The 13,972-nt window shown below is 35.2% G+C and overlaps 2 protein-coding genes across 2 annotated transcripts; both read left to right on the top strand.

Annotated features, from left to right (window-relative positions):
* The first annotated feature begins 2,194 nt into the window (after positions 1-2,194).
* Positions 2,195-3,644, top strand: LOC110847394. The gene is made up of 4 exons (XM_022094333.2): positions 2,195-2,395; positions 2,480-2,551; positions 2,633-2,746; positions 2,810-3,644. Exons 1-4 carry the CDS (start codon positions 2,303-2,305, stop codon positions 3,107-3,109), a joined length of 579 nt encoding a protein of 192 aa, XP_021950025.1. The 5' UTR covers positions 2,195-2,302; the 3' UTR covers positions 3,110-3,644.
* Positions 3,645-4,023: 379 nt separating this feature from the next.
* Positions 4,024-6,736, top strand: LOC110847383. The gene is made up of 6 exons (XM_022094321.2): positions 4,024-4,647; positions 4,723-4,821; positions 4,906-5,104; positions 5,181-5,296; positions 5,417-5,811; positions 5,894-6,736. The coding sequence occupies exons 2-6, from the start codon at positions 4,773-4,775 to the stop codon at positions 5,936-5,938; spliced, it is 804 nt and encodes a 267-aa protein (XP_021950013.1). The 5' UTR covers positions 4,024-4,647; positions 4,723-4,772; the 3' UTR covers positions 5,939-6,736.
* Positions 6,737-13,972: the final 7,236 nt, after the last annotated feature.

Below are 13,972 nucleotides of genomic sequence, written 5' to 3'. Positions count from 1 at the left end.
ATTTAACTATGTATATTTACAATATCATTACAATTTATTTACCATTTACAAGTTTCAATATTGTTTTTTTCCTTTAAAATATTGGAGTTTAAAAACTATTCGGAAAAAATATAGCAACTTCTTATGAATTTAAACAAGTAGAGGGATTTTTCTTCAAAAAAGTGCGCGTGAACATTTTGCAACTTTCAAATTCGAACGCAAAAATAACATTGATAAGCTATAAATAATAAATTGTAGTGATAATGTAAATATAGTTAAATTAAGTACCAGTGTGCTCAGTGAGTAAATTAGTTGAGAATTCAGTAGCAAGATGAGTAGCGTGTGGCGAAAAGTAGCTGCGCTATTGAAATCATGGGAGAAAGTGACCGTTCGGCGCGTCACTAAAATCGTCACCGCTTGACCAAATATCATTTTGACACGGAGATTTTGTCACATCATAGGACTAGTATTAAAAAACGCGTCTAATGTATACAGTGGATATGCTGGGAGCTCCGGGCAGTACAAAAGGTTCCCTCGTTAGAATTGGAATACGAACAGTCCATTAATAAAATTTAGAATTTCCAATTCCTTTTGAAATGAAAGAAGAACTTACGATTGCTAATGGCTAGCAAAACCTTTACTTGTTTCAGTTTCAGTACATAGTTTCTTACATATTTATTTAGTCCATAAAAAATAAACCCCAGCCCAGTTATGAGTTTAATGGTCATATTCCATTGCGAACAGTTTATTAATAATATGTGAGGCCTTTTTTTTGCTATGGACCCCCTGAAACATTTGTATTTAAATTTTGATAAATTATAATATTAGCTAGTGAAGTATGTTCAAACAATGCAAAAAATGCGTGTTAAAAAAATCCACATGTCAAGGGTACCTCTGAGGGACTCATTACATCTTTTACACATATCCCTTCGTTGTGGGCCAACCAGAAGTCGTAAAAATATGAGGTTTGGATATTTTTTTACCTAAATACGATTGCCTAAAACGAACTTCAGTAAGGAGCTGCTACGTGACCTTTTTGACCTAAAGTTTGACCTTCTAAATTTACATGTATTGCGATAAAATTGGTATGCTAATAAACTGTAAAACTTAATTTCTATAGAGGTCAAACTTTAGGTCAAAAAGGTCACGTAGCAGCTCCTTACTGAAGTTCGTTTTAGACAATCGTATTTAGATAAAAAATATCCAAACCCCATATTTTTACGACTTCTGGTTGGCCCACAATGAAGGGATATGTGTAAAAGATGTAATAAGTCCCTCAGAGGTACCCTTGACATGTGGATTGTTTTAACACGCATTTTTTGCTTTGTTTGAACATACTTCACTAGCTAATATTATAATTTATCAAAATTTAAATACAAATGTTTCAGGGGGTCCATAGCAAAAAAAGTCCTCATGTGCATTTTCTAGCATAAAGGTACGCATTGTTTAGTATCCTAAAGTGACCTGACATGAGCTAACTTGTACGTTGCCGAAATATTTTTGGCTTCACACAAGACCTGTAAAAATAAACTTTGTCGGCACTTTTTTCCCGAAAATGAAGGCGTCATCTTTCTTTTATTATATTGCTAATGGATACTTGTGGTCAGTATGGGCAGGTCCTTGGTTCTGAAAATTTATCTGAACCATATTTTACCTAGTGTCTGAACTTCTGAAGACAAAACTGGAAATGAATTTATTCTTTTGAATAAATTAATTGATCCCTCAGTTCAAACGTCCCATTGATGTGGGTTGATTAATATGCTTCTTTTCATGAAAAATTCCGTGTACTACAGGATTTTTAAATTCATTAAAATTTTTGGCATACGATTCCTATCTCAGGAATAGTTCGTCTCATTTGTCTCAATCGTGGCGCAATAAAGACAATTGTTACATATTAAGTACATACATATTAAACGCAATAAAGACAATTGTTACATATTAAGTACATATTAAGCATTTAGCTACTAATGAAGGAAGTCTGGTGTAATTTTCTACTTGAGCAACATAATCATGATATTTAGAGATGTATATATGTTTACATACAAATATGCATCCGTATTCATAATGAGCACTACCTGTTTATTTCTTTGTTCCATTGCGTGGTAATCCCTACCCGGGTCATTACCCGGGTAAATATCGATCCCCCGGAACTGTGGAGGAGGAGTCGTCCCACACAAGTTACTCATCCACTCACACGCATATAAATCATCTCTGTTACACAACATACGACTTTCTCTTGTTCGCAGTTGACTCACAGCAGAATGAGAGCTTAAATTACTATTTATAATTTTTGATCAACGTATTGGTCTCAAATTTTGAAGTCATGGCGTTCACCCGAATTGGAGAATCCGATCGGGTTTTCCGAAATTATTGCACTTTACGTGGCTGGGCAATTGCATTTGCAATTATTCAAATCGTATGTGAACAAATTGAAACTTGTGTATCAATTAATTTGCATATTTAATAATTATTTTGTGTATTTGATACGTTCTCCCCACAGGCTTACGATGGTTGTCACGTCGCTCTTGGCATGATCCTTCTTACAGGTGGTATAATGAGTTGGAATGGTGAAGTAAGCATGAAAACTAACCAATTCTAAAATATTGCACAATCTGAAATCTATTAAATTATTAATATTTTATTGTGAAAATAGTGTCACAGCCCTGGTCTAGTTTTTCTCATAATTGTCGTTGCGCTGCCGGTTACTCTGTCAAAATTGTTCATGGTCAAGCTGGCTTATTCCATTTTCTCTGGCATCACACAAGATGTAAGATTCAATTTTATATATTTATTTGAGAATTGCGTTTAAGAATGATTTATAATCGTACAGGAATCTCCAGAAATTACTTCTTCCTCATTCAAGAGTTTTGTCACCTTCAAGTTCTGTCTCGTCGTGGTTTTGCTGTCCGTTCTTGGATTTGTGGCTGTGGATGGATCTGTGAAACTGTTCGACCCTCTCGTATTTGGCTATATGGCGATTGATACGGGGATTTTTACAGCATGTGCAGCAATTATTGGACTTTACTTGAAATCTGCACAGATGAATGGACGACAAGCTACAGGGTTGTCTGGATTTGATGAGAATTGCAATGTGGATTTTGAAAATAAAATTGAACCGGTTGCGGTGTAATTTCTGGAATTATGTTGTGAAATACATAAGTCTTCTGAGCATTAGTACAGCGAGAGTACAATAGAACTTGGAAGGATGGAAATAATTTAAGAAAGTTTAAATACTCATTATATAATATTTATATATACATGTATACATATGTAGTTCTAGTTCGTATGTGCATACACAGTAGTACAAACATACAAATGTATACAAATGTATGTATCTATGTAAATAAGAACCAATTTAATTGTGCATGCATTTAAAACTATTTTAATTTCCTCGTGTGCATTTTTTATACTCGTATTTATTTTCTATTCAGTTATGCAATTTGTGTGTATCAAATTAGTATATGTTCACATTCATATTCACATGTATATTCGTATATGCAAATACATACTTTTTCAGGCTACAGTCCACAAAGTTACAAGATTGATGTTTTAGATCGTTTCTGTTGATTAATTTCCAACTGAAGTTCTTCTATGGTGTCATAAACTTATTTGTGTATACTACATACCTAATTCCATATAATTAAAACTTAAATGCAATTACAGAGCTCTTATGGTGTTTTACCAATAATGAAAATGCTTATTATTATTCACTCATCTATTCGAGTATTCCTAGTGATGGTAATCCGTAACCGATCCTATCCTAGGATCGTAAAAACTCGGATAGGATCGGATTTTCACACGGATCGGATAGAGGATCCGAGGATCAGACAGTCCGATCCAATCCGAACCGATGAAATCCTAGGATCGCACAGGATCCTCGGATCATCCGATGTAAACTCGTTTCACATTTGGTGAGTTCATCACATGGCGTACATTACCCGAATGAGCCGAATTATGTTATTATTCTACACCAGTTATTTTTATTTTGGCGTTGAAATCATACTAAATTGAATAATTTGAACGCCAAAATAAAAATAACTGGTGTAAAATAATAGGATAATTCGGCTCATTCGGGTAATGTACGCCATGTGATGAACTCACCAAAAACCGTTCCAATAAATAAAGAAAAGCAGCTGGTAAAGTTTTTCCATAGTTAGACACAAGGTGTCTCACACATATCATCCGCGGATATCCTAGGATCGGATCGTATCGGATTTCGAGTAGAACCGGGAGCCGATCCGATCCTAAAGCGAGCAAATCCGATCCGATCCGATCCTGTATTTATCCGATCCTATCCTACGGATCGGTTAATTTAGGATACGGATTACCATCCCTAAGTATTCCATTTGACGTCATTAGTATTAAATCTTATCAACACAATTGCATCATATGTATATAACATCATCGTACGATATTGGAATTCAAACTCTGGATGAATCTCACCTGTTATGCTTTGATTATGATTATTCACATACATAATTAAACACACCCACTTTTATCGATAAAACGTGTTTAAATTATTATCAAGTAAAAGCATGCTTCCCCACTCCCAAACATATCGAGATAAATAAGTTCAATATTTGACAACTGTTAACGAATATTTATATAAATAATTAATTAATCAATGAATCAATCCATTCATCTGGTGCGACACGTTTCAAAGTACAAGTGAGATAAGATTAACTTTTTGCATTACTTATTTATAAATGAGGCTGGACGTTTTTAGATTTCACTTCTATTCAGGCAACTGAACACATTTTCTGCAGGAACGTCTTGTAAAATTTAAGAGAAAAATGAGGGGTCTTATTTTCTGCTTGGTTGTCATATTCGCGTTTGCATATGGTAAGTATTTTTTTTATTGTAATATTGCATTTATCTTAAAACGCGATTTTCGAAATGAAATTTTGACTATTAAATATTTTTCAGGTCAGCAAGCAGGTCCAGAAGAAAACATCTCCGCCTACTTTCAACGCCTCTTGGAAGAATTCCGTGACCGTATGGAAACCGGTCACCCAGAAATTGGAATGCCGATATTAGACCCACTTCCCGATACGCCAAGAAACCATGATTGGGAGTATAGGAACTTTTTTGGATTCTTAGAATCTATGGGGGTGGCGTCTTCTTGGTAAGAATCTATAACTTTACATATCTAGATCACTCGGGGTAAAAGAAGACATATTTTGCATTATATATTTTTTTAGGGATGGAGAAATTTGGGGCTTATCCAAGTTTGAGATCAAAAACGTTACTACAGCTATTGATCAGTGGGGTGTGACGCTGCATTTCTTGTTAGATTTTCCGGATTATATGCATTATGGTGAGACTTGTTATATTACAAATTATTTGTTGAGAAACTCTTACCATTTTTTATAAAATGCATACTAATCTTTTTTGCATGAAATTTTGAAATCTGATTGTTGAAATTTTGACTGGTCAGGCAACTATTCAACTTCCGGTTTCATGCCTTATTTGTTGGGCACTGATCTTCCTATTGGTGGAAATGGATCGTATCTCGTCCAAGCAACCAAGGGATTTCCGAACGGGACGGCATACCCATGGGGAGGGAGCAGCCATTTGATGGACATGTCCCCCTGGCTCAACATCAACGACGATGGGACAATGTGGCTCCAAAATGTGCACGGCTATGTTCGCCATTACGAAAACAGGTCGTCCGAGGTGTGGGGGCTCACGCCAGGAATTGACATTCCCATCACCGATCGAGTTCAAACAATTTTGGACAGTTATGGCACATATTTGACCGCCAAAATTGACCAGGCAGGAAGGAACGATATGTACAAGGGTCTCCTGGACTATTTGACTTGGGCAATTGATGTGAGTAGTGCATACACTTTTACAAGTTTTACAAGGTTGGTTTAAAGTGATAAAGTTTAAAGTCAGTAAATGGTCTTTTCAGGGAGTCCTCTATCAAGACGTGGTTGATGGGAAGTACAATAAGTAACTCAATCACCGACCGCAATCTACACCGGAATAACCGTGTTAAACTTACGTATAAATATCTATGTACATATATGTCCAAGTTGAGATTAATTTAAGAAAATATTGCATTTCTTATATGCAACCTGTTTACACGTCCTAAATTATTTATATCTAGTCAACTATTTATTTATGCCGTTTTGGATTATTATCGTAACAAGCTTTGTTGAAAAATGAATTTTAAAATCATAACTTTTGCAAGGATTTTATAATCACATTTTCTGAAATTCGATTGTTTTGACGGCGAAAAAGATATTCAGTTACTGTTAAAAGCATAGCATAATAATATTGTTAAATTTTTACTCATTAATTTATGATCAGTATGAAAACGGAATTGGCATGTGTGGGAGTTATCAAATTACTCGTTGAGTAATTTTCTCGATACATTTTGAATTTAATAGTAGTTAGGAGTTGTCAAATGATATGTAGAGTTATTAGTATGCTGTAATTTTAATTATAAAATTAATAATATGCCATTATAGAATAGCATTTTCATGGAACATAAGATGCCCATGAAAAATGGTATGTTCAATATCGAGCGGGTGAGGGATGCGGAAATAAGAGTGTAAGTGGGATAGTGAGGAAAAAGGGACGCGTGGGTTCTGTTGAGAGAAGTGGGAAGTATTTTTTAGTGGTCGGTGTGTAGAAGTTAAGGAGAGCTAAGATTCCTCTTCCGCAAAAACTTAATTAAAAATATTTGATTAATAATTGTTTAGTCCATATAGTTGATTTCTCGTTGAAATAAATTGATTTGAGAGTAAAGCCAAAGAGTTATCATCAGTTTATTTGCGGATTTCAAGCTATTTGGAATCAGAGAAATAGATTTTTATAACTTTACATCTCCTACGTTCTTTTCACTGTGCTTCGAAATCCTGTTTCTTTTGAGAGTGAAAGCTAAATCGGGTAGATTGGTCGGATCTCAACAGTTACCATTTTGATTTTATTATAGTTCAGAACACAAATAGAAATTGTACACCGCAGGTATATTCGTGTCATTGGAATATTACAAAATCAATTTGAAATACTCCATGTTCAATAAATATCTTAAATTAGTCCGATCAGTCGAAACTAAACCAAAGTCAGTACTAAATTAAGTATGTTTATGTATTACATTTTCAACAAACACGAAAGGAGCGTTATTTACTCACTTTTGAAATCATGACCACATAAATTGACCGGTTTGCCAGTTTCCATGTCTTCTCCCAGACAGCCATTTTTATGCCTGATGATTGTCTAATGATAACCAGCAAGGAAATGTTAACAGTTGAATGACGTATGTATGTATGTATTTAGATATTTATCAAAAGGTAACGTTTTATTTATATTGCTAAATTCATAATTTACAAAGCGTGGGGCAAATGATTTGAATCAACATATATATTTATTATACATACCCACATGAGATCGCCGATTTTTTCCAAACTAATTAAACTCAGGTAATTTCGAAATTGTAGGCACAACGATGGCGAAAAAAAATAACAATACGCGACAAAAAACTTTTTATCTCTGACATAAACCGATGAGTAGTTCCAAAAAGAATGAATATAATTAATTGAAGTTTTTGTACTACGAATATTAATTGATCTACTTCCAAAACGAAGTATGAAATGTAGTGAGAAAATTATAATACCTATATGTACAGTCTGTAAATTTGCCCAAAACTTAACTCTTCACAACGTTGACTCCATTTGACTCGAGCTGGACAACAGGAAGCTTGAAAATGTTACACAGATCAGCTAAAGATAAATTCGAAGGTCGGCAGGGTCGGTTTCTTCGTCTGGTTCCTCATGCCGGGCCGCAGGACCTCATCCCTCGTCCGGGCTGATAACTCCACCACAAATTTGTTGCACTGCTTTCCAGTCACGATTTCCTTGTTTTGCTTGAAACTAGGTAATGGTGCCTTTTTCCAAGGCATTTCATCCCAGCTCTTTAAAATAATATTAATTTAGTGAATATTTACCCATTCCTTAAGATTAATTGAAAACAGATTTACTTACCTTTGGCTGAATTACGTCCTTAGGTATATTACTAGTCACCAACTTGGTGTTATGCTCCTCCATCTGCAACGTCCATAAGCGATTCATGACGACCTGACTAATGTATTTAATTTTGAAATAAAAAGTAGGTTATCGTATTCAGTGTAGAAATTTTGGGGAATTTATGAAGTATTTTTCACTACAAAGGACAACTTCTGGTTGCTGAGGGGTCGAATGGAGAGTGAGATTTCTCAAGTCAGCCAGCAGGCAGAAAACGGCAAGTGCACTCACTCGAGGGCAAAGAACTCTGACTGAAAATTTGCTGCTGGACTGAGGATGCCGATTTTCTGGCGTGACGCTCTCTACACGATGGAAAATGAAGGTTAAGATAAAGATGAAGTTATTTTTTCTGATAAGACGTGGCTATAACTAAAATTCAAATAAATACATATGTATGTATGTACATACATAGAAATGTAAATGAACTTTAAGAAAATTATTTATATTTCCACTTTCGAACTTCACCCGTACTTGTATATAGTTTAATAAAATCGGATAAATTTACACAATTTATCGGAATATGAATTGCATTCTAAAATTACTTGTGATCGATAACAATATTATTCTATAAAGTTTATTTAACGAGACATTAAGTAAACAACTGCATAAAACTTTAATAGCTTCAAAGTTTAGGATTGCGTTGTATTTACAATTTCAATAACATAAATTCCACCATTGAATTTTGCCGATATTTAGAACACCAGCAACATCCTTACCGTTGTTTTTGCACAGAAACCTATCATAACTAGAGGGGTCATAATTTCCATGAAATTTGTGGCAAATCTAACTTTTAATGGACCCAGTGATTTAGCCCTTCGTTGAAGTATGCGTAAAGTGTTTTTATTTGAATTTCCCTGAAACAATTGCGCCGCCCTCTTCAACTTCGACCCGCATTCTATCGACCTTTTATGTACCAAGCCTGCAAACGTTCCAAGCGCAATGATCCCGACGGTTGATCCCATCATGGTAAATGGAAAGAGAACGAAGCCCATGTGACGAAATAGTTGTGATTTCAGCGACACGGTCAAATACGTCCCAAAAATGTTGCAAACTAAAAAGTAGGTGAGAATTGCTGGTAAGCTGATAGATCGAAAGGCGAGATTTATTTGGGAAACAAATATTCCGAACTGCCCGTAACATTGCATAATGGGTTTGAGAGCAGCCTGATTTCCCTCTTTAAAAAGATGTGACCTTTTTCGAGATAAAAAATAATTTCATTAATCAATTGTCCAATTTACATTAAAATACTTGCGATTTTCTTCAATTACATTTTCAGCTGTGACAGATAGGTCATTACACAGAGGACGACTCCGAAAAAAATGTGACCCACGGTGAAGCAAAATGTGAAGCACATTGTCAGTACTGCTCGCGTTTGGAGTGGAATTAACAGAATGTGAGCAATGCTGGCCATCCATGACGATCCTATGGGGCCAAGAAGTGAGCCTAAAAAAGGGGGTGCGTTCGGATTGTGCAACATTATCAGTAAAACTGACCCAGTTCCGACGAACGATGCGAGGATTGAGAGTGCGAGACAAAGTTTCAGACCGATTATCTCGTGAGCGATCATTGACGGGTCACAATCTAAAAAAAGGCCATAGTTGATTAAGAATTACTTTGTAATTTAAATAAATTGATTGAATATTAAATTTTTAAACCCACTCATGACGCTCGAATCTGTCCGTTCTTTCCGATTGAGCGTCATATTGAGAATGGAAATGAAGAGCTCAGGATCTCGCATCACGTCGAATATAAAAATCAGTGCAGTTGAGAATGACGAGACAAATATCATTACAAACATGGCTTCAGATGTTTCAATTCGAAGAACAAAGACGGTGTAACATCCGGTGAGAATTATTAATGCGTTGATTAGTACGCATGGTAAGAGTTTTAGTCGAAATCTGTTCTTTGGGAGGGTCATGTAAAATTGGTTCTTTTTTGCATTCCGGGACATAAAATCGAGACCAATGATGGAGAAATATTTTAATTGGAGGAGAATTAAGCTAAACCCGTGTTCTATCATGATGATAGCTTAGATATGAAATTGTGTTTTACCGTAGAAATCTTGAATGGAAGCATTTCGGAAGGAGAATGAAATTAAGACTATGCATGATTATGTATCCTTTAGACTCCATGTTTGCCTGTCATTATTTACAGGAATCGGGAGGAATATTGAATTAATCGTTAGCTTGGCTAATTAATTATGCATTTTAATACAAAAGAGATCATTGGTTTAAAATTTGAAACGAAATAATGAATGGCTTAGGAGAAGAATTTAAACAGCAAATAGCTAGATATGCATGTTTTCGTTTAAAACTGGAATTATTCGACAGTATTTAACTAAATATTTCAATATTTATATAGCGCACATCTACATAAATTATTCAAATGTCAAACCAAATTTTGAAATCCTTCGAGTAACATCACAGCTATTATGAAAAGTAGCTAAATTCATTATAAAAATATCAGTGTGCGTAAGGTTTATAACGCTTCACTTGCCAATCTCCAATTTTGAAGTTCTTGGGATATGCTATATAAATATGTGCTAAGTATACCCGACGAATGTTATTTATCCACAATAACATCCAGGTTTAGTAATTGTATGTATATGTAAATATATCGGCATATATATCTGCTTCTGAAATCGACTTAATATAAATATTTCGTCGATTATGTACCGTTTTTACTGTTAACACAATTATACAGTTAGAAATTATATTATACCACCAACCTCAACATGATTGGGATATACTATCTTAAAATAAGAATCAAGTCCTGTAAATTCTTACCTTGTCAAATTTTACCAAATCGACACTTCCGCAGGCATAATTAATTCATGCTAATGACATCGACTTAAACAAGTAATCGAATTCTGTGCAAGATGGTTGACAACATTATGAATAATCCAAAGTGAATATCTACTTCCTGAAATGTCGACTTTGAATACGCGTCAAGGCCATGGTTTTGTTTTAATAGAGTACTAAATTACTACTAGTAATTTACTAGTGGGGTCCTCAGATCGAGGAAATTAGATCCGAATTGAATCCATAATGGACTCTATTTTCCCCAACCGCATAACTCTCTCGTCAGCATTGCAGGCTTGAATGGAATTGCCAAATTATACCTTACTTAAGTAAATGTATAAAATTATAATTTTAAATTAAAGGGTCAAACATTTCTATGGCATTTATGTGTAAAAGTGCCGTCTAGAAACTCGGTACCGTTTTTGATAATTAGAAATTGTGAGACTTCTCATGATTTTCCTGCAGAACTTTCACAAAATCTCGCAAATTTCGCAAGCTATGTATGTTGCTATGTTTAATTTGCGAGATATGCGAAGATTGCTTTGAGTACGTTCAATATTTTATTATTTGCGTATGAGAGATATCTTGACTGGAAGTCTAGGCACTCAGGATTTTGGGTTTTATCATTATAAATAGCAAGTTTATTCATTATGCAGTTAATTATTTAAGCAGTTTACATTAATTCATAGTGGGCATTGACTTTGGGCCTTAACATATTTCAATCACAATTCATGTGAAGCTCAAGAAGAAGTACATGCATATGAGTAAGAATTAAATAATTCGACAAGCAGATCCGCCGACTATTTCAAAAGTGGAAATACTCTATTGGATTATGTTCCCCATATGAAAAGAATTAAAACTTAGCAATTTTTTCGGGCGCCAAAATTTCCCTTGGGGGGTTATGAGAATAATGGGAGATTCATATGGTGCACCTAGGGCACAGCATATCTATGGAACGGGTTGATGAAATTTCAAAAACAAAATTTTGTTAGACTCTCTGGATCAGTACCCCGATAGGTTTTTCGAACCGAGTTGGAATTCCGGCTTTCAGGGGTTTTTCCCAGCGACGCAAGATTTACTCAAAAATTAGTTTTTCGCTATGACGAAAAAGTATGACGAAATGTTCCTACGTTAGCGTTTCACCAATTTTTACTATGTTGCAAATTATTAGTAGTAGAATAAAGGTTAAATTACCCAAAAAGTCGAAATCGACCTGCGTGACCTTTTCTGGGGATCGAAAGGTCACAATGTCAAAGGTCACATTGCCCCATAAATGGGGTATCGTTGGAAAGGTATTGGCGAGAGGATTCAGAATATGTATACTTTGTGGGGTCTGAGACCACTCCCCGCAAACATAGAGCCAGAAGAATATTTTTGAGTTTTTCCCATGCATGCTTCCGTGTTAGCTCCCAATCCACTGCTGTGTTAAATTCTGGACAACTGCCGATTTTCGCTCGTTTGCCTCTAGACTTGCAGGGAGGGATTTCAGACCTTACCTTAGAGGGAGGGATAATACCTTTCCAACGATACCCCATTTATGGGGCAATTGGACCTTTGACATTGTGACCTTTCGATCCCCGGAAAAGGTCACGCAGGTCGATTTCGACTTTTTGAGTAATTTAACCTTTATTCTACTACTAATAATTTGCAACATAGTAAAAATTGGTGAAACGCTAACGTAGGAACATTTCGTCATACTTTTTCGTCATAGCGAAAAACTAATTTTTGAGTAAATCTTGCGTCGCTGGGAAAAACCCCTGAAAGCCGGAATTCCAACTCGGTTCGAAAAACCTATCGGGGTACTGATCCAGAGAGTCTAACAAAATTTTGTTTTTGAAATTTCATCAACCCGTTCCATAGATATGCTGTGCCCTAGGTGCACCATATGAATCTCCCATTATTCTCATAACCCCCCAAGGGAAATTTTGGCGCCCGAAAAAATTGCTAAGTTTTAATTCTTTTCATATGGGGAACATAATCCAATAGAGTATTTCCACTTTTGAAATAGTCGGCGGATCTGCTTGTCGAATTATTTAATTCTTACTCATATATTTAAGTTTGATGACAATATTATTTATTTTATTAATAGATTGAAGATGGTTCATACACAAACACTATGGCCGAGGCATTATACTTAAAGCAATTTCTTTATGAGAATATAATAAAGAAATGGCTCTAATTTTAATTTCCTAACCGTAGTTGCATACATATCTTCCTGAAGATTGTGCCGGCCAACTTTTTTCAATGACCTCAAAGACTTCATGCTATCCTACTGATCAGTATCTACTGCATACATTCTCATCACTTAAGGAATACCGCAAATCGTACCGGAATGATTAAACACTATGTGCATCATTGACACTTATATACGAGAACCAGTCTAGTTATGTATGTCGTCAAGTGTGTACTATGCAAATAGTAATTGTAGTACCCACTACAAAATAATTCCAGTTGACGACCTGCAGCTGAGTGTTACATAGCATTTATTTATGTGAATTAAACCCATTGTATTTTTTGACGTTATGAAAACTTATGGAAGTATGTCGACAGGTTGTTAATGCATCTCAAGTTGAGATTCTCAACTGACTTTACTACTTGTGTATCTAAAAATGCATGTAATTATGGTATGGATAAAATGAAATTACAAGGTACCAAGTACATATTTAAGTATGTAGGTTATATTTGTACATACATTCTTATCGATGAGAACTTGAGAAACATACACTTTGACATTGACTCAACAGTGCATCCGTACTTAAAATATGTGGAATAAATATTATTAGACTACCTACTTGATACATATGTACATATTTACGTTCATACATAATCATAGACGCCGTAAAAACGTGATCACAACCCCAACCGAAATATCCATTAGCATCGTGTGTTGTGCTATCTTATAAACAACATTCATAATAAGTAATGTACACTGAATCTAATAATGGTCACCAATTTAACGATATTATATCTCCTTGTTATCATACTCGAATGTAAATCCGTAACTCGGCTCCCTGGTTTTAACCATGACCGTTCCTGTCTCCTCCAGGTCGGTCTCATTTATAAGAACTATTCTGAGAATCCTAAATCAGCTGAAAATTTGGCACTGCTTTACACCAACCATTTGACACATGCCCATTTATCTCAACTTGTGGTTAAGAACTT

Source organism: Folsomia candida, unplaced genomic scaffold, assembly GCF_002217175.1.
Source record: "Folsomia candida strain VU population unplaced genomic scaffold, ASM221717v1 Fcan01_Sc001, whole genome shotgun sequence".
Taxonomy (NCBI): Eukaryota; Metazoa; Arthropoda; class Collembola; order Entomobryomorpha; family Isotomidae; genus Folsomia; species Folsomia candida.
The sequence above is the reverse complement of the archived record's forward strand: the minus strand, read 5'-3'. Positions and strand labels throughout refer to the sequence as shown.

What these genes read in the sequence shown, in the direction of transcription:
- LOC110847394 (XM_022094333.2), top strand. Translation starts at nt 2,303, where the DNA reads ATGGCGTTCACCCGAATTGGAGAATCCGATCGGGTTTTCCGAAATTAT. An exon ending in CATTTGCAATTATTCAAATC is followed by an intron (nt 2,396 to 2,479) that starts GTATGTGAACAA and finishes TTCTCCCCACAG; the next exon opens with GCTTACGATGGTTGTCACGT. An exon ending in TAATGAGTTGGAATGGTGAA is followed by an intron (nt 2,552 to 2,632) that starts GTAAGCATGAAA and finishes TTGTGAAAATAG; the next exon opens with TGTCACAGCCCTGGTCTAGT.
- LOC110847383 (XM_022094321.2), top strand. Translation starts at nt 4,773, where the DNA reads ATGAGGGGTCTTATTTTCTGCTTGGTTGTCATATTCGCGTTTGCATAT. An exon ending in TCCGGATTATATGCATTATG is followed by an intron (nt 5,297 to 5,416) that starts GTGAGACTTGTT and finishes TTGACTGGTCAG; the next exon opens with GCAACTATTCAACTTCCGGT. An exon ending in ATTTGACTTGGGCAATTGAT is followed by an intron (nt 5,812 to 5,893) that starts GTGAGTAGTGCA and finishes TGGTCTTTTCAG; the next exon opens with GGAGTCCTCTATCAAGACGT.